General features: G+C 47.5%; 1 protein-coding gene across 5 annotated transcripts in view; it reads right to left on the bottom strand.

Annotated features, from left to right (window-relative positions):
- Positions 1 to 24,234, bottom strand: part of BBS9 (Bardet-Biedl syndrome 9) — a 364,177-nt gene that overhangs the window by 266,387 nt on the left and 73,556 nt on the right. For all 5 annotated transcript variants that reach the window (XM_027863821.1, XM_027863820.1, XM_027863818.1 and 2 more), the window contains 4 exons: positions 13,901 to 14,075; positions 4,986 to 5,070; positions 1,550 to 1,733; positions 396 to 525 (listed from right to left, as the gene is read on the bottom strand). In XM_027863821.1, coding sequence (XP_027719622.1) covers positions 396 to 525; positions 1,550 to 1,733; positions 4,986 to 5,070; positions 13,901 to 14,075 — 574 coding nt within the window. The remainder of the gene's footprint in view (positions 1 to 395; positions 526 to 1,549; positions 1,734 to 4,985; positions 5,071 to 13,900; positions 14,076 to 24,234) is intronic.

Below are 24,234 nucleotides of genomic sequence, written 5' to 3'. Positions count from 1 at the left end.
AAAACAAGATGTGGAGTGGAATAATCTGAGATTCCATCGACCTCTGAATAAGACCAGATCATACTATTTACTTAAAACAAACTCCCATAGAAGGCTTCTTTGCCGTGGAGATCTGAAGGAAACACCCCGAAAGGAAAACAATTCTCTTGAAACATAACCCACTTTCATCCCAGCTTTTGCAGCAAATATCATTTATCAGAAGCTGTGAAATCCACAATATTCAGGGTACTTTGTGTGGGCCTCTTAATGACCCCTCAATGAAAGACACTCATCCGTCTTCCTAGTAAGTGCTGTGACTAACGATGACTTCAGAGCAGCTCGCCCACGTCGGCAGAATTCCTGCAGGACCTAAGTCCCCACCCACCCACCCTCCAGGGATGAACGGAAGCACTTACTGCAAGCAGCCCACCTTCACCGCCACGGGCACGTGGGGAAGCTGCGTGGCCCACTTCAGCGTCACGTCCTGGTAAACGTGCAGCATATTGCTGTGGTTCCCAATCAGGGTGTTGACCACTCCTTCCGACGCTGTGGGAGGAAAGCAGGGAAGCAGAGTTCTGAGAGACGGGCCACACGCTGCCTTGCTGGCCACAGAGCAAAGGACTGAACTGCTGGGGACAGAAGGCTACGCCTCGAGTCGGCAGAGACCTGGGCTCCAGGCCCACGTCTAACATTTCCCCACGAGGCTGACAGCAACACCCACGACTTAAATGAACTGAGCTAACGGCTCAGAGCCAGCCTGAGGGCCAAGGGGAGAGTGTGTGCAACTAAGGCCCTCTATTCATCCCAGCCGGTATTCTCAATGTCACCACTTTTCTCACAAGTCTCAGCTCTTCTACTGATAAGTTACCTGGGAATAAGTTACTGATAAGTGACCCAGGAAGGTTATGCCGTCATCAATAGTGAGCATGCATATAGCATTTTAAGGTTTGCAGAGCATTTTACAAATGTGATCTCATTTGATCTTCACAACAACCCATGGGGATGGGGGATACAAGGGGGTGCTATTATTATCCTCATTTTACAGACGAGGAACTAAGGCAAACAGGGTTAAGTGACTTGTCCAGGGTCACACAGCTAGGAAGTGTCTGAGGCTGGATTTGAACTCAAATCTTCCCGACTCCAGGCCCAGTGCTCTACCCACTGTACCACCTAGCAGCCACCTAGTTCCTTGGCCTCTCTGGGCCTCAGTTTTCCCATCTGTAAAATGAGGACAATGATTCCTACCTTCCCAAAGTTACTGTGAAGAAAGTTATTTTGTGAACCTTAAAAATGGTTACACAAATGAGTGATTATTTGTGACACAGATTGGCTATTTTTTCCATGTGAAGGCCTACAAGCCAAGGCCTCTTCCAAAGCATTGGCACAGCATCTGCTCTTGCTCCGAACCAGCCATCCATACACCGGCTCCCTGGGCAGAGAAAAGGTTATTCCTCTGTTTACAGAAAAGTAGCCTCAGCACAGAGACACCAACACACACACACACACACACACACACACACGCACATGTGCACACACACACACATGCACACACATCTCTTCTGAAACCCACCTGAGCAATATGGGAGAAAGCAGCTAGGGCTGAAGTCCAGTTTCTTCATGAATCGAATCTGCCCATTGTCCTTAAGGCAAAAGAAGTTTCTCTCACCGAGCACAAAAACAGAGGAAGCCAACTGGTTGAAGGAGACAATGCAGATGTCCAGCGCTTGCTCGCCAATGTTTAAAGTCCAATCCACCTTCGAGGAAACAATGAACACGAGTTAATACAACAGGGACGGCACCGTCTGCACCCGAAAGCACAGTCAGGCAGAGCAAACACGAGGCCGGCCCACGGCCCGTGGGCCTCTGCACATCATTCCCTGGGGCTACAGACCATTTTCAGACCTGGCCCTGTCGGCCTCTACATTTCCCAGGAGAGTTTAGATGTTCAGAGTCTCAGGAACCACTATTTCCGGTCCCTGGAGAATTCCAGCTTCCTAACTATGTTCCCTTTGCCAATGGCTTTTCTACAATGGTAAACTCCATGCTCTGCACTCTTGAGCACTTCTTGACAGGGTTTAAAAACAGACTGCAGGCTCCCTGAAGGCAGGGCCTTCTTCAGGGTGCTCTCCTTGGCCCGAGTACTGGCGGATGGTCATAGTATAAGAACCCACGCAGAGTCTGCTAAGATGACTGGCTCGCTGCTGGCTTCCAGCAAGGCCATGAGCACTGGTCCAAGTGAAGGCTGTGTACCCACGCAGTACACAATGCTTACGGTAAAAGCATCTCTCACGAAATCAAGAAGATCCGGACGAGAGCTAAAGTGCAGAATACGTGAATGCGGGCTCACTCACTGGTCCAGTACAAAGAGAGGCCTTCACTGGGGAGAATGTCCACTGCAGGCAGAGCAGAAGAAGTCATCGAGGGCAAACAGCACCCTGGAAGGCCAGGGAGGGCAAACTGAGGATGAGGATGAGAAACAACCAGGGCACACTGGGCCGTACCCTCAGTGACCAGGGGCTAGATTCAGAGTCTGGAGCAGCAGGCTTACAATCCCAGCTCTGGCACAGACTGGCCACAGGGCCATCAGCAAGTCACTCGGCATCTTAGAACTCACTGAAAATGGGGATGATAATCACGCCAGCATTGACCTGACAAGGCAGAGGTGCAAAAGCCCACAGCCACAGCCCCGGAGCCTCCCACACCAGGCCTGTGACGGATGAACGGAAGTTGCCACTTTGACGCTTAGAGATTGAGCTGGGGGGACTCCCAGACTAAATCCCAAGGTCAGGAAAACCCCGGCTTTAGGATTAGGGAAACGGAGCCTGCCGAGAGCCAGCCTGGGGGCAGCCAGACAGAGCTGCCAAGGGGAGGGCTCTGGGAGCCACAGACCGCACCAGCCCTCTACTGTCTAGGCCTCCCCGAGCGTCCCTGAGGGCCGAAGCAGTCATGAGGGGCTCTCTGTGGAGCTGTACCCCGGGTGTGCAGAGCCAAGGCATTAATTATCTCCTTCACCTTCACAAAAGCTAAGTGGCCAATCCTCAGAGACTTAATAGAGACTGACCCAGTGATTCCCCTTCGATCTGATTGTCTGGAAGCTTCCTTTTAAAGCCTTTCTATCACAAGAGAGAAAGTGTGATAGAGAAGATAAAGTGCTGGGCTTGGAGTCAGGAGCCCCAGGTTCAAATCCCACCAGAGACTGGGTGACCTTGAGCAAGTCCCAGTGTCTTAGAGCCTCATTTCCTCAATGGTAAAATGGCATAATGACATTCGCACAACCTGCTTCACAGAGTGAAGAAAGTACTTCCTAAACCTTGAAGTGCCACAGAAACATCTGTTATTGTTATGACGAAAGCATCGTGCCACTTCCGGTTATCCTGCCCACCACGGAGGCCTGAGTCCTTCGTTTTCTTGGTGACTCTGACGGGACCAAGCCCGTGAATATGAGCACGATGCCCTCGGCACCACGCACCACGGAGCCGGTCTCCTCCACCGCCAAGGCCATTCTGAGAAAGGCTGTGCGTGCATCAGACAAGGGCCTGGAGCAAGGGTATTCTCCTGGGAGTCATGGAATGGAGCCCAGCTCATCGACCCAGATGGGACCCATCGAGGACCCTGGAGTCATCAGCTCCGAGCTCTAGGCCAGCGAACAAACCCCATGACTCCAGACGTCACTGAAGGAAGAAGAGTATCTCTTTATCATTTCTTCATTCACATTGACACATCCTGATCTGTCCAGACAAAAGGCATCCATCACTTCCTTTGGTAAAATGCTTTAGTGCTCAGTGACAGACTTCTGAAGTCTAACCTGAATTCCTCAGGATAAGACTTAATCCAATTTCCTGGTCACCACTGAAGCTCCTCCAGGATAAATAATTTCAATTTTTCTGATTTTTTTCCTCATAGGTCATATTTTCTAATCCTATAGTTGCTTCCACTGTCTTATGTGGAACTCTCCAAGCTTTTTTTAGGACCGCAGTAATGTGGTGCATGGGAAAGAACACTGCTCCTCTCATCTGACAAAATACTCCCAGCAGCAGCACTCGACGTAGTAGCAAAGAACTAGAGCCAAATGGCTGCCCATTGATTGGGGAGTGACCCAACAGACTGGCCCAAGAGCCTAACGGAACATTGTTGTGCCTTAAGAAACCACAACCTGGAGGAATTCAGAGAAAACCAAGAAGACCGATCTGAACTGATGCAGACTAAAGGAGGCAAAAGCAGAGAACACCAGGCACAATTACTCCCCTGTCGATTCTGCCCCCTAATCTATCCTCCCCACAAATGCCTACGTGATTTTCTTAAAGCTCAGGTTGGACCATGACACCCTGTTCCAATGATACCTGTTTGTGCCAAGGATAGGGAGAGGGATGGAAATGCTACCTCAATGATGGAGGGAAGTCCCAGGAGAGGAAACTCCTTCTGCCAAGGTGGGTCAGTCACTCATCAGCATCTCACGTGTGAAAGGGTTGCTTGGAGCCCCAAGAGGCCGAGTCTCACTCGGAGTAAGAGAGCCGGTGTGTGTCATCGGAATAACTGGGATCTTCTCCGGGCCATCTAAAACCCTTCCTCGACATGACTTCCCTTCACTCGCACTACAGCTTCCTGTTGTCATCCACACACAACACCCAGTCTTGCCTCCATGCCTCTGTCCAGGCCTCCTGTGTCCATAAAAGCTGAGCGTAAACGCCGCCTCCTCAACCTACAAGAAGCCTTTGTGAGGCTCCCCAGTGGCACTGAAGCTCTGCACACCTTTGTGCACGTTGGGTAGGTGTTGTGTTCCCCCTGTGAAATGTGGGCAATTTGGGGCAAGCCGTCTTCCTTTTTATCTCAGGGTCTGGCACAGTGCCTGGTGCACAAACCGGCACCTAATGAATGCTTGACAATTAACTATTTACAGGCATAATGATCTGCACGTATTGTATGTCAGTCAATGATGAGCAGAATGCCATCACTTCTAATACTTCATTGATAAACATGACCTATAAAATAAAAAAGGTTTTGCTTACCACCAGCCTTTTTCCAGCGCCAAGCTTTTGCTGTTCTGTATCTTCTCTTTTATCTGCATCTGTTGCAAAGGCAAGTACTTGGTACCTGATTGAAAGACAGAGACAAAAACCTATCTGAGCACACAGCTGTACGTAGATGTGGTCCTGGGCACTGCGTACAGGACTCCTTTTAAAGAAGAAGCAGAAATGGAATTTGCCCTGAATTTTATTAGGCCATGAGAATAAAATGTCAAAAACCATATTAAGAAATTAAAGTCCTACATTAAAATTGTTAAAATAGGGGAAGGAGTTTGACCCTGAATTGCCTGTAAATCATGATCAAGGTTTTCACTGGAAAGTAGTAAAATTTTATGCTATAAGTTGTAATATTAAGTACTCTAGGTCCTGACACGCACCCTGAGACTAAATTACGTAGCTGCAGTATGGCTTAGTCAGTCATCAGTGAGTCAACAAACATTTATTAAGTGCCTTCTGTGTGCGGGGCTGATAAGTGCTGAGCATACAAAAAAAAAGCTGAAGGACCCACCGCCACCCCGGTCCTCAAGAAGCTTACAGACTAAAGGGGAGTAGTAGAGTGGATGATGTCTCGAGAGTAGGGGTTCAGCCTGAAGCAGGATGGCGATATGGCAACCTGGGCACTGTCCTTAACACGGAGAATCTCAGAGGAAACGGTTGATCCAAGGAAGGGGCCAAAGGGTGGCTCTCACAATGGCCTGTGGGATCCTGAATAAGTCACTTAACATCTCCGAGGCTCGGTTTCCTCATCTGTAAGAGGAGGGGGTTGGACTGGATGACCCCATTAAGCCCCTTCCCACCCTAGAACTGGGATCCAATGATCTGAACCTTCTCCTTCACCAAGACTGTTGGGTTCATACCATTCTTAGAACAATTTCATTTATGGGAGGGTGGGGAGGGATCCATCATTTAACTTGACCGCTGTTCATTTAGGCTGCACATTTCAGTTATATTAGCATCATTACCTACTGGGTTGGTATAATGTCCACCTTGTTCCACTGGAACAAGAGGCAAAAGTACAGTTTTAGGAGTTACTTCCTCTCCCATTACTTCACCAAAATGTTAGGCTAAGAGAAAAATCAGACCAGGCCCGATTATGGATTGCTTGGCATTCTCCAACACTCAGATTCCCATTTTTCAAACATGAGGAGAAAAGAGAAGCCAGTGTACTGTTTGCTAGCCCTGCTAGCCAATTTCCAGCAGGTCCACACTGGTTTCTTTAAGTCCCAGGACAAATGCAGTAGCATTTCTTTCCAAGACCGCACGGCATAACAAGACCTACATGGCGAGAGTCAACATCACATCTGTAGCTCCCTGGCAAAATCTGCATGCCAGCCTGGTTTATCTGCAGCATATCCACAGCTCCCCAAGCTAATGGGCCATTCCACATTGAAGGCATCCACAGGACTGGGAAGTGAGGCTTGGAAGCATCCCAGAATGCTCAGGAAAGGTTTGATAGTGCACCCAGAAGGGGCTTGAATGAGTGCACAGTGGGCTGCCCAAACCACCACCACCGTTATCCTTCTGATGCCATGGGCTAACGCTTCCGTCTTCCAGAAAAGCCCTAATTTCAGGCATAGGAGATGAGACAGAGTCCACAAGCCCCTCGTGAAAATCCATTCTTTACTTGAAAGCATGTCCCCTCTCCCCACAATGTTACATGGGCCTCAAAAACTGCAAAAGGCCCCACAAATGCTGCCTGTGCAGGCCACATGTCCCAGCTTCCACCCGCCATATCACATGGCCGCCATTCTTTCACTTGGGGGTCATCTCCTCACCATGCTGTACACACTTCAGCCATTATCCTTGCCTTCCTCTGCCCCTGGGTGCCCAGGTTCTATGTGTGAGCTTCTGCCTGATTCTGCCTCCTGCTCATACCATCCCTCCAGTTTCCCTTTATAGGATGCCTTCCTCCACTAGAATGTAAGCTTCCAGAGGGCAGAGATCACCTGGCTTGTCTCTGGATCCCCAGCACTTATCAACACTGGGCCTGGCACACAGGTAAGTGTTTAGCAAGTGCTTTCTTCATCTCTCTTAAGAGAAACAGCGTGGGCTGCAGGATTAGAAGAGAGGGGCAGACTGGAATGCTTCTAACTTCTCTGATCTCACCCACTTCTCTCAATGCTTCATCTCCACCAATCCTAAAGTGAAAGCACTACATTCATGACAGTCTTGGGCTGCACTGACAGGGGCCCAGTGTCCAGAACAAAAGAAGTGTGGAATAATCCCAGTGAGCTCTGGCCTAGGTAAACAGTATCTCAAATATTATTTCAGCTCTGGGTACCACAATTGAGGAAGTGCACGAATAAGCTGAATAGCACATGAAGAAGGCAGGGAGGATGATGAAGGTCCTCAAGGCCATGCTGCAGGAGAACGAATTGAAGAAACAGTGGATATCTGACCTGGAGAAGAAAAGATAGCAGGGACCTGACCTTGGCCTTCAGGTATGTGAGGGGCTGCCATGTCTAGAAGCCACACTTGCTCTATTTGGCCCAGAGGGCACCACCAGGTACGGTGGGTAGGGACTGAAAGAGGCAGATTGGGGCTTCATGTATGACAATTCTCTCTAATCCTCTGGGCTGCCTCAAGAAGTTGGGGATGTCTTCAGGCCAAAGTAGGATGACCACTTATGGGCACTGGGTATGTTACAGAGGGACACATCGGACCCGACAGCCTCTGAGGTTCCTTCCAGCTCAGAAATTCTGTAAATTTAACTATAGACCTATCATTGGGTGATGTTAAGACTAATGAACAAGTTTTTGAAAACTAAAAGCTCCTTGGGCTTTTAGAAACTCTCTATACCGATACAAAGAGTTATTATTTCAATGAGTTAAGCCCCTAAAGTGGCCTCATCAAAATCCAAAGTTCAGTTGGAGCCACAGCCAAAAGACAGTCCTGCTTTCCAAGCCCAGATCAATTTCTCTTCCTGGAAGATAAATCAGAACAGGATTTCACAGCTTAACTATAACAAACAGTAAATTTAGATGATGACAAATTGACAACAGCATCTCTTTTGCAATTCTTGCTGTCTGACCTCTTTTTGACTATGACTAATAACACATATAAAAATCTACGTCTAATTTTATATTTAAAAACAATTCCAAGAGAGCTTGGGAATTCAGATGCCAGGAAAATAACTCAATCTTTTCTTTTCCCCTTACCACTCAAAAGCATTCAGGGATAAGAGCTGAAGACTCTAATTCCCTCATGGAGAAGGCTGAAAGACTAATGAGGCCCAGTGGGGGATGACTTATGAAAGAGCTCTGCACATGGTTTTTGGGGAAGGGTCCCACCAACCACAAGCACAGTCATGGCAAGGATGAATGGCAGTGTTTTCTGACAAGCCAGCCACAAATGCCTACAAGCAGAGCAACTGTGGGCTACCGATGCCAAAAGCTGCCCTGTAATTTAGAGCTCCCCTATGTCACAGCATAAAAACAGCATGTCAGGATTGAGATGCCATGGATTTCAAAAGTAAGAAAGCCCAAACCATTTATTTTCCAATGCAAGTTGCCTGTCATAGAAAGATGCAGAGATGACTTTGGGTCTCCATTCCAAAAACTGAAAGTGTCAGGAGATAAGCAGGCAATCTGCATGCAGGAAACTAGTATTTTCAGTTCAGCTCATAATAACAACTTAATTATGGGTACATAACTTCCTAACTGAAACTTACAAAAAGCCTTTCACTGAGATTTCAGTGACAGAAAGTCCTTTTTGATTTACATGCCCACGGTTCACGACCAAGATGGTGGCTTCCACTCACCTTGCCTCAATTTCCACACTACTTCCAGATAGCCTTACTTCAGCAGAGGGGCAAATGTGACACAGGGCAAAGTGTCTGGATTTGACATCAGAGCACCTGGCTTTAAATCCCACCTTTGTTACTTACTCATTGAAGCCTTAATTTTGTCCCTTTTAAAATAAGGGGACCAGCCAGCAGGGGATGTCGAGCTCCCTCCCTGCTCTGAACCTATGGTCCTATGACTTTGACGGATCTGTGTCCTCACCCACAAGGGTGCTCCCTGAAGAGGCACAGATCCCGCAGCTCATACGGAAAAAGACAGACTGCTTAAATCAAGTCACTGTTTTATAAAACCCAGAGCTGACTTTGAACAAGCCAAGTATTACACTGCTAAATAGGTTTGCCAATGCAGTGTAACAAATACCGACAGCAGGGCCCCTTCTGGCTCTGGCACCACGTTAGATGCAGCAGAGGGTCCCAGAGAAGTTTAAAAGATGGTCCCTTTCCTCAGCGGGCTTAAAGCCCTCTTGGGAAGGCAGGCCATGGGCTCAGCAAACAGTGACTCATAAGATTAAGTCCTATGGAGTTCAGAAATGAGTATTATGTACAATATAATTTCAGGTGAAGTTCGAGGTGCGGGGAGCAGAATTTTTTGGATAAAGTCATCACAGAAGACTTCCAGAAGGAAACAGGACTAGAGCTGGAGCTTGAAGGACGGGTAGGACTAGAACAGACAGAAAAGATGGGAGGCAGAGCGTAAGCAAAGGCAGGGAGGCAGGACCAAATACAGAGCAACACGGGCATGAGCTTGGGGGAGTGACGAAGTCAGAAATAAAAGTAGGTATTGGTAGGGGGTTGTTTGCTTACTGCCAAGCAAACCCCACACCTCCCCAGCTCTCACGCTGCTGCAGAAGGGCACAGCGGGGGGGGCTGGGGGTGGCCGGGCTCGCCTTAACAAACAGCTCTACATGGAAATCCTTGGGTGCCTCTTCGATTGATTCTCTATCACGGTCCACTGACAGTTCTTCTGTCTCCTCACATTTCCTAGACCGTCTCTCCTCAGCACAGAAACTCACGTGCTACTCTACTGGGAAAAGAGAGGCCATCCGCCATGAGCATTCTCTTCGGCCCTCATCACACCTTGAGCATCTCTCATTCTCTTCTCCTCTGCACCAGACCAACCCCCCCACTGGATCCTCTGAGTACGTGTCCTCCCATCTCGGAAAGCCTACCAGGGTCGCTCCTCCCTCCTCCCATCTTCCACATCTCCTCACTCATGTGCATGTTCCTGGCTGCCAACAAACAGGCTCTGGTGCCCCCGATCCTAAACAACCCATCACCTGACCCTGCCTCTCCCTCAACCTATGGGTCAGGACCTCGTCAAGGGCTCAGAAAAAGGCATCCGTCCTCACTGCCTCCATTTCATTTCTCAATCCCCTGCATTCTGCCTCCCAAGCCCCTACTCCACTAAAGTGACTCTCCCCTGCTCAACATGAGAGCGTTTCCTTGGACTTCCTCTTCCTAGGCCTCTCGTCCTTGGCCATCACGCGGCCCCAGCCTCCGCACGCTCTGCTCACTCAGCCTCTGTGACGCCGCTCCTTCCTGGTTCTCCTCCTCCCTCGCAGATGACCTCTCCTCCGTCCCCTGCACTCGACAGCTTCCTCCTCTTGCTGCCCACCAGGCCTGGGTGTCCCCCTAAAACTCTGCCCTGGGTCCTCTTGTCTCTCCATACTGCTCACTCTCTGACTGATTTCATTAATTCCCAAGGATTAAAACACTGTCCCTAAGTAGATGACACATACATATATGGACACGTGTACACACACATACACACACATAGACACATATATGTTGTTGTTCTTGAGTCATTTTCAGTTGTGTCCAACTTTTCGTGACCCATTTGGTGTTTTCCTGCCAAAGACGCTAGAGTGGTTTGCCATTTCCCTCTCCATATACATATATGTGTGGATATGGATACATGTAAATATATATATATATATGTTTGGATACATATGTGTGTATATATATACCACATAGACAGATATACATGTATGTATATGTATGCCTCCTAATACACACACACACACACACACACACCCCTCCTCATCTCAGTTCTGAATTCCAATCCCATACCACCAGCTGCCTGCCAAACATCTCCCCCTAAATGCCCCACCAGCCTCTCAAACACCATTTTAAAAACCCAACTCGTTATTTGACCTTCCCCTGCTATTCCACCAAATCTCCTCATTTCTGTTGAGGTAACTCTTGCTGATTCTGCCTCTATGTTATCCACATCTGTCCCTTCACCTGCATTCACAAAGGCTCCTACCTTCATTCACCTCTCACCCGGACTAATGTCATAACCTCCCACTTGGTCTCCCTGGATGCAGTCTCTCTATTCTCTGACCCACACAACTAATTCCTCTGCTCAAGGATCTTCCTAATGCTTCGAGGATACATGAGTCTTGGCCTTTATAGCTCCCCCCCTCCCAATGTTGCTCCCACCTACCTTTCCAGGTTGATTTCATCGCCTTTCCCTTCACATACAACATGACGTAGTCCACCCTGCTTAGTGACCATTCCCTTCCCCCCCTACACACACACGCCATCATTGCCTCCACCAAGCTTCCTTCACAAGCTCAGGGGCCCTCTCCTACACAAAGTTCTTCCTGACCCCTCCAGTTGGGAAGGCTCTTGTTCTCTTCAAATTATCTTGCTTACTTTCTTAACCTATGTGAATATTTTATGTCCCCAATTAAATGGAAGCTCCCTGAGGCCAAGGACTGTTTTTATTGCTGTCTCTCTTTCCACAGTATTTACATATGAAAGGTGCTTAACAAATGCTGAATGGATGGACAGGTTTGGATGATGAAATATATAGAAACAAGGCTGAGGAATACAGCTGTTATCTCAAAGGAAACAAGTACCAAGTGGAATCTTTGGGCGGGAGATTAATAGGGTAAAAGTGGTGTTGTCTGAGGGACTGACCTCATGGCAGAGAGATCAGAGGGCACAAGGAAGAACCAGGAACGGCAGTTAGGAGGTATGAGGGGATGGGAGCACCAACCCAGATGGCAGCAGGAATGGGAAGGAACGCATGGACACAGGAGTCAATTCCAAGGCAGGACTTCTCAAAGCCAAGCGGCAAAGAAGACTGAGGAGCCAAAAATGACCTCCAGGTGTGGAGGCTAGGAAGGGAGCAGCAATGCACTGCCCAGAAATGGCACACTCTTGGATCTATTCCCACGCCAGCTCCACGGTACCAGGAGAGTGCTTCCTGGCACCTTCCAAGGCACATCAGCATCTCTACTATAAAACTATAGAAAGTAAAGTCACAGGGAACAGCATCAATGGGAGGCAGTCGAGGCTGTAACCTTCCGCTCAGTGTGACTGTGACGTAAGGCCAATGACTGATCAGGAACCCCAAAAGCAGGGAGCCCCGACACCGTCCAAAGCTCAGCATGACACGCTCCCGATATTCATTTTTTTCGCCTGTCCAATGAAGGGGCTGCATAAAGCGATCAGGCTCCCTTCCCATTCTGAAGGAAAGTTCACAGCTATAAGATATCCCCCCCAACATGTCCCGCTCCCCAAACAAGCACACAATTCCCACAGAAATTTTGCATTTAGGCATAAGAATCTTATAGCAGCAATGGCATATGAAATTTTTAAAAAATAGATATCAGGGAAACAATTAATTCCGATGACCCGGACTGCCCTGTGTGGTGAGTAATCAGCAAACCAGAGGCAGCCAAGAGGAGCAAATGTAGCATTTTCGGTGAGTTTTCACTCAGTAGGGAACTGCGTCAATGGTTGTCATGAAGTAAGTTTAATGTTTTAAACATTAAGGCCCGTACACAAAGACACATGAAATTATAAACTGCATCCAGCCCCCGAAGCCCTCAGGTTTTTTATCATTTTCTAATAATCCATCTCCCATGCATTTTTACCAAGTCCACCCAATGGAGAAAATGTACCTTTTTTTCATCCTAGAAGGAGATGAATTGAGTGGAATGGAATGTCGGCGAGGCTGGGCCCCAAGAACAGTGGGGGCTTCGGTGAGATTAAACCCGCAAGTTAAGGAAACTAACACATCACTTCTTTATCCAATCACTTCTGGAACTACTACCAATTAATTCAAACACACATATTTCAAAGCAGAAGTAATGGAGTCTTCAGGCCTTTCTATTGTTACTGAGGAGGGCAGCCCTGCCAAGACAGTCACTTGGCACGGAGCAATTCCAACCCTGTGTGAGAAGTGAAAAGCAGGCCTGGCTAGCCGGGCTTGGCTCTCTAACAGGCGTGGGCCAGGTGGCCGGCTATCTCCCTCAAGCTCTCAAAGTGACTATCTTTATGCTGATGACCGATCCAGCACCATCGCCATCCAGGAGCCAAGGTCGGAGTAGTCAGATGGGCTGCATACCCCACGTAACCTGGGGAGAGAAGGTACAGACCCACCACCTTTTGCCCCTAAATGTCCTCAGACTTTAAGGAATTTGCACATTAGACTTGGGTGCTCCTTTGTAAGGGCTAGAGGTAGCCGAACTAAGCTCACCCAGCCGCTGCTTCTCCTGAGCCAAAGTGAAGACCAGGAACCTAAGGCATTTCTAAGATGAGTCCCATTTCACTGCTGGTGGCCATGAGGAACACTGGGGTGGTGATGCTGCACCTCCCACCCTTCACACTCTAAAATGCTACTTTTTTTGGCCAGAGATCGGGGCCGGGGGGGGGGGGGGGAGATGACGTGGCTTTTTATTTCCCTGGATTTTTCTGTATTCCGTCCTTGTCTTTCTTCACTGAGAACTACTGACCCTCTCATTTGCTGAAGTATACAGTAGTTCTAGCTAGGAAAAAAACAAAAAGTTCTCAAACAAAGTTCATTAAGGAATGGGAAATTTCCTTAGGAAAAAGAAGCCTTGTCCCCTGGGGCACTGGAACCTCTTACCAGCAACATGAAGAGTGGTTTGAGTTCACTCGAGCAGCAGTGTCTACACCAGACCCAACTCCTCCAATTCTTTCTTCCTCTTCCTATACACACAGGCAGTGCTGATTCTCCAAAATCATGTGCCATTTCTCACAATCCCCCACTTGAGCTCCTAATCAACACCTAAGTGCGTACACCTGAAAGCACTTCCAGAGACTTCCAAAGGACACTTACTTGTAACTCTCAACATGGCGGCAGGAAGAGACGGTAATGAAGGAATCTGTCCGGGAGCTGTAAGTGAGAGGGCCAGGCAGGAGGAAACCAGGGAGAAACCGCCCAAACGCGTAACTTTCCTGTTCAAACAACATGAGCATCCCATCCATGGACTGGATACAAATCAAGTCTCGACCTGAAGGAACAGGAAGTAAACAAAACAAAGTAATTATCAAGTCATTCAATTCCACACATTTATTAAGCAATTACTGTGTGCAGGGTCCTGGGAAGAAGAAAACAAAAATGAAAATGACAGAGACCCTTCCCTCCAACACCTCCCAATCCACCAGGGGGTATATGATACATCCACAGGTAAGACTGTTTAGAAGCAGGAGCAAAAACTCTAGGAATATTTGACGGGGGACAGAAGAGGATCAGCCAGGGAGGGGCATCAGGAACTTCTACCCAGACGCACTAATTCCAAGTGGCAGCAATCAGGAGGGAGTGTATTCCAGGCATGAGAGGATGACACAGATGCACAGATGCAGAAGATGTCACGTCACCATCAGAGGAGATGGGATCATCCAGTTTGGCTGGAACAGATTTTGTGAGGGGGGAGTGTGAAATGAGGTTACAGAGGCAAACAGCAGCCAGGTTGTGGGGGGCCCTAAATGCCCCCTGGGGGTGGGGGATATTTTATCCTCAAGATAATAGGGAGGCATTGAGGGCTTCTTAGCAGAGGAGGTAAGAGGTGGGAGCCATGCTTGATTCCAGCAGCTGTGTGGAGGAGGGGAAACTGGTATCCCAAATAGAAGGCAGGGCACCAGGCCAGGCAGGAGGTGATGAGCCCTCTAGCCAGCGTGGAAGCCACAAGACTGGAGAGAAGGGGGAGATGTTGGTTAGTCAGAACTGACAGGAATGGCAACCAATGAGAGAGAACAGGGGAGAGGAAAGAGACAAAGAGAATTTCCAAACCAGAGTAACGGAAGAAATGAAGGCGCCAAAGCCATAACAGAATTTTTATACTTCAAGGGCAAAAGAAAAACTCAAGTTTAAGTTTTCAATTCTAGGGATTCCACGTTCACACGGTAATCAGAATACTGTCAGAACATATATATTTTTCAACTTTTCTATTAGTCATAGGAGAATGGTTTTAATCTATAAAAAGTGGCATTTGTTGTAATTCCGTCTTAGTCAAAATCCCTTGGTTAAAAGCCACTCCTCCTATGATCAAAGCAAACCCCTAATTAACAAGGCAAATTCTCCCAAGTTTGTCAAGGGCTTCTATCTGGTAACTGAAACAGCTCAATTATTAATTGAAACAGGCTCAATACAAATAAATGCACAAATACCGTTAAGCAGCTACTATGTGTGAGGCACTGAGCTCAGCGACTCATGAGAAGGGTAACCCTCCCTGAGAAACAATATGAATAAGGCAAAAGGTATCTGATGGGCAGTGAGGAGGGGATTGGGACGTCCAATACGCCGCGCACTCTCACTGACGCTAAGAAGCACGGTGCAAACACGAGCATGGCGACCTGGGTCAGTCGCTGCAGGCAGGAGAGAAGACGGAAGGGGGGGACGATGGGTTGATGTGGGATTGACTTCTAGTTCTGACACTGTGCAACTTTGGACAAGTCACTCGGAAACGGGGATTGCGATCCTGGCACTCTGAGGAAAGCATGGTGCAAACGTAGCAAACAGTAAGTGCTTAATAGATGCTTTTTTTTTTAATTCAAAGCTTAAATTGTATGAATTTCACTTTTTCCTTTGTTTTTTAAAACTGGTCCCTGTATTCTCTTCTAGGACAGAGAAACTGAGGCCAAAAACACTAAACAGACTTGGCCTCAGTTCCATTTTATGGTACTGTTCATTCTCATATGCAAAACATCTAAGATTCCGACAGCACAGGGAAGCCCTCTCTCCAGCGATACAATTTATTAAGCAACTAGGAGACAGCAGACACTGCACTGGGCCCAGGGGCCACAAGGCCTGCCCCCAGGTCTCTCACAGCCTGTGACTCGGGAGCTGCATCTGAGAGAGTCCCCTAAACCACAGAGAGGTGGCCCATCCGGGAGGGTCACACCCAAACGTCTGCCCACTGCCCCAACGAGCCAAGGACAGGGCTGCCCATCTACATACAGGCCCTCTTCTTCTCTTTTTCCATGTTTCCAAGCAGGACTTTTTTCTTTTTAAGCCAAATTCATGGCAAACTGCTAGAGCCTCTTCTTGCTACATCTGTTAGGATGGAAAACAGAAGAAACAGAAAATATTCTCCCAGCCAGCAGGTTAATCGGTCTTGAAAGGCTTTGGAGAGTGTTCTGTTTGAGCAACACGCCTTCCAAAATGAACAGATGAAAGGATTTTGCAGCATGGTGTAACTTCCTCAAACAGAGAAGAAGCAGGTGGCTGGAGTGTGCGCCGGCCTCATGCTCCTCCAGGACAGTCCCCTTGATGTGTGGACCTTGCAGGGACTGGTTTCAACGTTCTTACTCCCGCACTCAGCTCACTTCACCGGATGACTGTGAAAAATAACAAGTTAAAATCCTCCCGTCTTTGGGAGGTAACTGACAGTGCTGAACAACACCAAAGAGTCACAGAAGTGACAGCACCCTCTTTGTGGTAGCAAGGTGCTGGAGTGCCCACTGGCCTGGAAATGGTTAAACACACTCCGGCACATGAATGTAATGGAATCTTGTGCCGTGACAAATGATGAATAGAGAAGCACAGGGAGAACTGCATGAACTGAAGCAGAGAGAAGGCTGCAGAACCAAGAAAACACCAGTGTAAACAGGAAGAACCACCGGCACAAAACGATCTGACAATTATGGGGAGAAAAGAGCATAAAGAAGAATGAGCTACTGGCAAATGCACAAACGTGCAGGACTCTTAAGTCAAGGAGTTTTTAGTGGGGTAGGAGCCGGTGTTTGCTGTGAGCGACCCAGTGTTCTGTCCTATGGCAGACTCCTGGGCAATCTTTAGGTCTGTTAAAAACCTGTGGGTACAAGTCCCCAGAGGGTTCAGGTTGCCCCATTGGTGATTAAGAAGGCACAGAGGCCTTCAGCTTGGGTCCAGCCAGCAAGTATGCTGGGTACCAAATCCAATCCCCTAGAGTAATTCTGACATTTTGGAGCATTGGTGATGAAGCTCTAGCCGATACAGAGGTCTCAGGAACAAAGTTCTGGTCTTAATACAGCAATCAATCAACAAGCATTTATTAAGTCCCGATTATGTGCCCCGACCTGTGCTAGGCCCTGGAGATACCAGGCAAAAAGGCAACAATCCCTGCCTTCAGGGAGCTTATGTAGTCCCAGATCATGTACCACTAAATACAAATTAAATACAAAGAAACTACAAGATGATTCAGCGGCTGCGGGACTTAGGAAAGGCTTCCTGTGAGAGGCGATGCCCAAGCTGAGTTTTGCTGTAATCTCAGGATTCCCACAGGTCAAGGTGAGGTAGAGGTAGATTCTGGGCACCAAGAATGCTTGGGTAACGACACAGTGGGAAGTGGGATGCCGTATTGGAGGCAGGTCTGGCTGGACTGTGGCATGGGAAGGATAGTGTTTAGTAAAATGGCAGCCTGGAACAGTACAGACGGAGTCCCCACTAGAACAGGGGGTGGGGGTGTGCGGGTCTGGGTCCCTAAGGAAACACACCTAGAACACTTGGTAATTAAGAGGTGAGAGCATAGAAAGCCTCGACAGAGAGTGTCCATGTCATGGAAGTTGAGACAAAGAGAGAACCAGGAGGGAAAGCTTCACGGAACCTACCTCAGACTTGGGCCCACGTGCACAACACGTGATGTTTTGTCTCAGTAACACTTTACATGGGGCTTTGAAGTTCACAAAGCGATTTCTTCACAATAACCTGGTGAGCATCATGACCCCATTTGATGGAGGAGAAAACTACAGCTCGGCGACTGGCCGACTTGTCCCACGTCACACAAGGGTGGCAAGGGTTCAAGTGTGGGTCTCAGGACACTTGAGATCCTGGCTTGGTCCATCATTCCTGTACTCCTGCTACAGGACCAGGGTCCTCTTGTTGGAAGGCTGAGCTAAGCTAAGGCCTTTGGGGAGGGAGAATAAGCCAGACAAAGCTCCTGAACCTGGAACACGGAGCAGTCTGCCGCGGTGGTGGGCAGGAGGTTCAAGGAGGGGAATGGCCCATGAGGAAAGGCTGGGGAGATGACAACTCTGGCAGTGAGCCATGACGCATAACTGACAACCCCTCAAAAATGGCACCTCAAAAAGCAAAGAACTTCAAAACGTGGACCTTTCCCCGTCTTTTATTGACTACTATGAAAGAGAAAGGACTAATAACAACAATAATCCCTAACATTGATGTAGCCCTTGCTACGTGTCAGGCCCTGGGCTAATATCTCATCTGATCTCACAACCCTGACAGGTAGGCACGATTAGTATTATTCCCATTTTACAGATAAGGAGACTGTCTCTGTGACTCTAAATAACAGCTAGAAAGGGCAAACCAATTAAGCAAGGATTGAGCCCCACAAGACTGCAAGAAACTGGAAATCAATAGCTTTTGCTTTGAAAAGGAAGGAAAAATACCTAAAAAAAAAAAAGTTCAGATAAATCTTCTTGATAAAATAGCATTTATTAAGCACCTACTATGTGCCTGCCATTGTGCTAAGAGCTAGAAATAGAAAGGCAAAAACATAGCTTTTACCCTCAGGTAACTTAAAGTCTAATGGGGGAGATAATATGTAAACAATTATACAGAGAAGAGATGAATACAAGATAAACCGGAAATAGTACCAGAAGGGAAAATAAATTGGTAAGTCCCCATTTCCTGGTACCATATAATCACGTAGAGAAAACTTAAACATAAGATATATACTCCATAGAAACAAACTTTCTAATAATTGTATTAACAGGTTTCCACGATAAATTTTTGTTCGTATCTTGGCACAGCGATGATACAGTGAGTTGTTGTGTTTTGTTTAGTTTGCTTTGTTTTTTGGGGAGGGCATCTAGAAATTCTATTACACATTTAGTAAAAATTACAAGTGAAAAAATTCAAATGTGATTCATCACAGTTCAACATGTAATTGTCGAATTGCAAACTTGGGCCTTCTCCAACTTTGAAAAAACACAGGAGCAACAGCTGAATGCTGTCTATAAGAAAGACAGGAACTTTCTAAGACTCCAGAAGCATTCTGTTCAATTTTCTCATGAATAATTTTAACCTTTTCTTGCAGAAAATTTGCAATACTCTCTTCACTTGACTTGGCTGTGATCTTAATTTGAAAATGCATTATGTTTGTTATGACTGACAGCATTAGAATGGATGTGATAGAAATATGACAGATAACATCAGAAGAACCTCTATCCCTTACAGGATCTGGCATCCAAATGTTGACCCTTTTCATTATTGGTCTTCATACAAGTAAAACTAGCACATTCGTTTCAGCTAGGTTTTCAACAGCTAGTAATCTCCAAACAATTCCATAAGGTAGATGTGACTGAGTTCAACAAATACGTATTAAGCACCTACTATGTGCAGGCTAATATATAGGGAATTGGGCACACACAGATTGTTCCTTGTAGGTGGCAAGGGACTATAACAGGCACTAGGAATATTAAGGTGACATGAAAACTGTTCCTTCCCTCCAGGCGCTTACAGTCTCCTGGGGTATCGTCACATTTAGACAGAAAAGCAAACATGACTTAGTCGGAGGAGCTGAGCAAACACTAACAAGGTAGACTTCCTCTTAAAGGTGCTGCCTGAGATAAACCTGAAAGCAAGCAAGGGATTCTGGGAGGCAAAAGTTGGGAAGGGAATACATTCCAGGCCCAGGGGACGCCTGCACAGCCGAAGATTGGCTCACGTGATCCATCTCGCGCGCAGGAAGGGCTGTCCCTAAGCTAAAGGCAGGGAGGCCGAGCCCCGTGCCCATTCACAGATGGTAATCAAACCACAGAGAAGGAACAGAGCTCAGCAACGAGCTGGCCAGAATGCTTAGAACCATAAAGGGGAGTCACGTAAAATAAATCGGAAAAGGTAGGCTCACACCAGACAGAAAGAACACTGTTTTTCAAGGTGCGTACAATTTAACGGGGGCTGGGGAAGAACCCCACACACAATATTGCAAGGCAGAATGTGATCAGAGCAGAGGAGACGTACAGGGAAACGAGTGTGAGAAATACAGGGAGGAAAAGGCAGACAGAGAAGACTTCAAGGTAGGAGCAGAAGCTGAACTGGGCTTTGACTGGGAGGAGAAGGGTCAACAGGCTAAGACTGCTGCGGGGCGAGGGCCCTTCCAGGTAAGACACATGGACAAAGAAAGTGGAAAGGACAGGATGAGAACGGGGCTGGAGGGGGCTGGAGGACAGTCTGGCTTGGTTGGAATGTTAACTAAATGGAGTACAGAGTATAGGGTGAGGCTGGACAGGTAGGTGGTCAGACAACGGAGGCCCCGAATGTGGAGACCAGGAGTTTGTGATATATTTGAAAAGGACAAGGGAAGCACTAAAGGTGTCTGGACTGAGAGGGACATGATCAGAGTCATGAGGCAGCAAGGTAAAGGATAATGATGATAATAATAATAATAATAACTAACATTTATATAGCATTTACTATATTCCAGACATTGTACGAGTACAGTATTACAAGTATTATCTCATGTGATCCTCACAACTGCCCTGAGAGGCAGGTGCTATTATTATCCCCATTTTACAGACGAGGAAACTGAGGCAAACGGGTGAAGTGACTTGCCCAGGGTCACAAGCTAGGAAGTGTCTGAGGCCAAATTTGAACTCGGATCTCCCAGCACTCTCTCCACTGCACCATCTGGCTGCCATCGCACAGGAGAGCCTTTGATGAGGGCATGAAGGTGATTTGGGAGTTCCTTCTGTAGAATAACAAGTGAAAAGAGATAGGGGCACGACAAGAGTGGGAAAAGAGGGGGCCGGTAGGTGTGAGACACACTGTGGAGGAAGAAATAACAGGGCTTGGCCACTGACCGGAGGCATGGGACAGAAGAGGGTCAAGTCAGAAAATGTCCCGAGATCCAAACTTAGGGGAGTGGGAGGAGGCAGAATTGGGTGCGAGATTCGTAGGGAAGGTCATGAGTTCCCCTCTAGACACGTTGGCCTGATGGTGACTGGCAGACAGATGTGCGGATGGAGAGATTCAGCAGGCAGCTGGCAGGGTGCCTCTGTGCCCAGATCACCACCAATCCAGGGAATACAGTTCTGAAAAATTATCCACATTTTGATTTTAAGGATAAAAATAACTTACTCTAGCGACAGGAACCCATGCTACCTTTTCTCCCACTGTCCTTGAGTTTCATGCCGCCTCTCTGTGATGCCTGCGCGCACCAAGTGGCTTCCATTTGGAGCTCGTCAAATGAACACGTCTTATAAGGAGGCAGGGCAACCCAATGCAATGGAAGGCTGAGCCCTCTCCCAGCCACTAGCTTCGAGATTTCTTGGACCTGTGAGAGATTCTCAGGAATAGCAGTGAACTGGGAATGTTCCAGTCTGTCTAACCATGTTGTCTGAAAGCAATGTTTATTCACATTTCATTACACTTATGAATCAAGATACACTATTAGATTTGTGTCAAACATTACCCCTAAATTCCTAGAGAACTTACCATCTAACACACACTTCTTCAACACCACAAGGATTTATGACTTGGTTGGCATTCCCTCCACTGACGCAAACAGCGACCTCTCTACCTTAGGAGATGGTCTTTGAGAGTTTGCTGGGAGCTGCATGCCACTCTAAGCTAGAGGAGAGATGATGGGCCTCTCCAAACCCAGCGAGTCTCAGACCTTCAGACTTGTTAGGACCAGCTAGGCCTTGGGTTCTGCTGCCACAGACAGGGCACACTGATGTCGTCATGAAGAGCACTCACACTGCCCACAGAGTCAATCAGTCCAACCTCCTCATTTAACAAACGAGAGATGGGCACTCAGGAAGTTTAAATGACTTCCCCAAAGCAGACGTCAAGTCGTTGGCAGCGTCAGAATGACCGTTGATCAGATGGACATTCCGAGAATAGCAATTCCCCTAGCATGACAAGCATGCTGGGCCCTAAGGAAGCACAGGAAAATATGCTGGATGGTGGTAAGCCAAATGTAGTCTTCCTTAGTGGACGATCTAGACGTAGACAGACAAAACTGTGTCACCCAGCGGAGAGCGCTTGCCTAGGATTTCTGTCTTCTTCCCTCAAAGGCAAAAATTCTAAAGTGATGAGTCTGTTATGAAAACCAAGAGGCTTACACAAGCCCAATTATGATGAAAGGAGATATGCAATCAGTGGTCAAAGAGCCTAAAGAGAGACATAAGAAGAAGGCTGCAAATCAGGAGTCAGCCCCTCCTCCCTCTCCGGTCTGTGCATCTGCTCCTCATTTGCATTAATGAGAATTCTACACACAGATAAAGGCCAAATGGACCCCTGGGCTAGATAGTCAGGTTCCAAGAAACACATCTTTATCTCATATGTTAGCAACCTCTTTAACAGACCTGAAATTCATAATATATCAAGATAAATGGCAAGAAATGGGCAATCCTTAGGTAACCAAAGAAATGAATATAAAATTCGGGTCGTGACAAACCTCACTCAGGCCAGGCCATCCATGGGGGAGACAGAATGGCTCCCACTCCATCCACAGCCCATATGGTTTTCAAGAGAAAAACCCAAGTGAATTAAGGGCAACTCTTAACTTTGGATTCCCTAAGCTGCCAGTTGCATGGCCCCCTTTAATGGCATTTAATGCCCGCTGAACTTCCTTGGATTTTCTTAAAGGAAAAAGCAAAAGTATCACCGCTTTAATTTTTTTTTTTAAATCGTAAAAACAAAGGAGTATTGTTGTTTAACTAATGGGCTGGTCAGGCTGCTGCTGGAAAAAATTGCAAAGGAGTCTTACAAATGTAGTGACCTATAAACGAAAATAAAAACCCTCTAAAATACTGCTTGGAGCTGGATAACAGTAAATACTGAGATGCATTAAAGACATCAATGGCCTTGAAAACAAGACCCCCACAATAAGCTTTATGAAGATGAGTCTTGGTAGAGTTCAAGTACGGGCCCTGGACGTGTTTAGGCTACAGAGGAGAAGACCAGGAGGATGTGAGAGGGTGCCCCACAAAGGGGCAATTTTCCACCCCAGAGGCAGATGCTATATTTAGGCTACATGTCCCAAAGTGGAATGGGCTACCCCAAGATGGGTGGGGCCCCTTCCTGGGGTGCCACTATGTGGTGGCTGAAGGAGTCCCCTGGTCAGGTATGTTAGAGAAGGGGATTCCTTACACACATGGCTTGGAAGAAACAGCTTCTGCCAACTCCATGATTCTGCATGGTCCCATGAATGTCAAAACGCCTTAGACAAATGATATCACGGAAGTTCTCCGAATGATTTGGTTCCATAAGAAGCACCAAAAAGAGGTCTCAAAGTTATCCGAGTGCTTGTCATCCCACTCGGTACAGAATGGGTCAGTCAAAAAGATCAGAGCACCTAGATGCTAGACGCACCTAGAGTCATGTGCATCCTAGATGGGAAGACGAGGTCCTTGGCCTCAAGAGGAATCTAATCTAATGGAGGCAATAGGACAAACACATGGAAAACACCAAGAAGCCAGAAATGAGAAGAAAGGAATACTCACTGCTCCACCATCAGCTATGTAAGTGCTAAGGCAGGGGCTAAAGAAGCAGAGTCAGCTCAAGGGCTTGCACAAAGATCTGTGCAAAATTCCAGTGGCAGAACCCTAGCCACTGAAGGTCTTCAATCTTTAGGAAAAGAATCGCTGTGATCTGGAATAGGCCTGGGGAGGAAAACCAGGCCCTGATGCTCCCCTATCCTCCAGGATTCATAGGCACTAACGCCTATCAGTTCTTGAAGGCAGCCCGGTGGAGCGGATGTGGGCTGCACTGGAGCCACCAAGACCTGGATTTGATGTCAACCTCTGACACTCCCTAGTGGTGTGCCCACGGACGGGTCACGTAACCCACTGTCGTTTACCCAGTGACGAAATGAGGAAAGTACCTGTACCTGTGGGGTCAATCAAATCACACGACATAAGTAAAATGCTTTAGCAAACACGCCACAGAAATGTCAGTTACTACTATTTCAATATTGGTATTTGATTGGCGTTGTTACACGAAAGCAGGGTGTGTGGAACACCAACGCCTGCGGAGAGCTAAAGACGAACAGCACCCAAAAGGCAACCCCCAACCGCTGGAAAGGGAGAGGAAGGAGAGGTCACAGTGGATAACCAACTTCAACAGGGAACTCTGAAGGACAGCAGGAGTGAAGAAGTCACCAAGCATTGTAGGAGAGGAAGGCTAAAGGCCTGGGCACCTGGCAGGACAACGGACAGCCGGAC

This window comes from Vombatus ursinus, unplaced genomic scaffold (assembly GCF_900497805.2).
Source record: "Vombatus ursinus unplaced genomic scaffold, bare-nosed wombat genome assembly UNPS02014773.1, whole genome shotgun sequence".
NCBI lineage: Eukaryota > Metazoa > Chordata > Mammalia > Diprotodontia > Vombatidae > Vombatus > Vombatus ursinus.
Note: the sequence above shows the minus strand (reverse complement) of the source record. Positions and strands in the feature narration are given on the sequence as shown.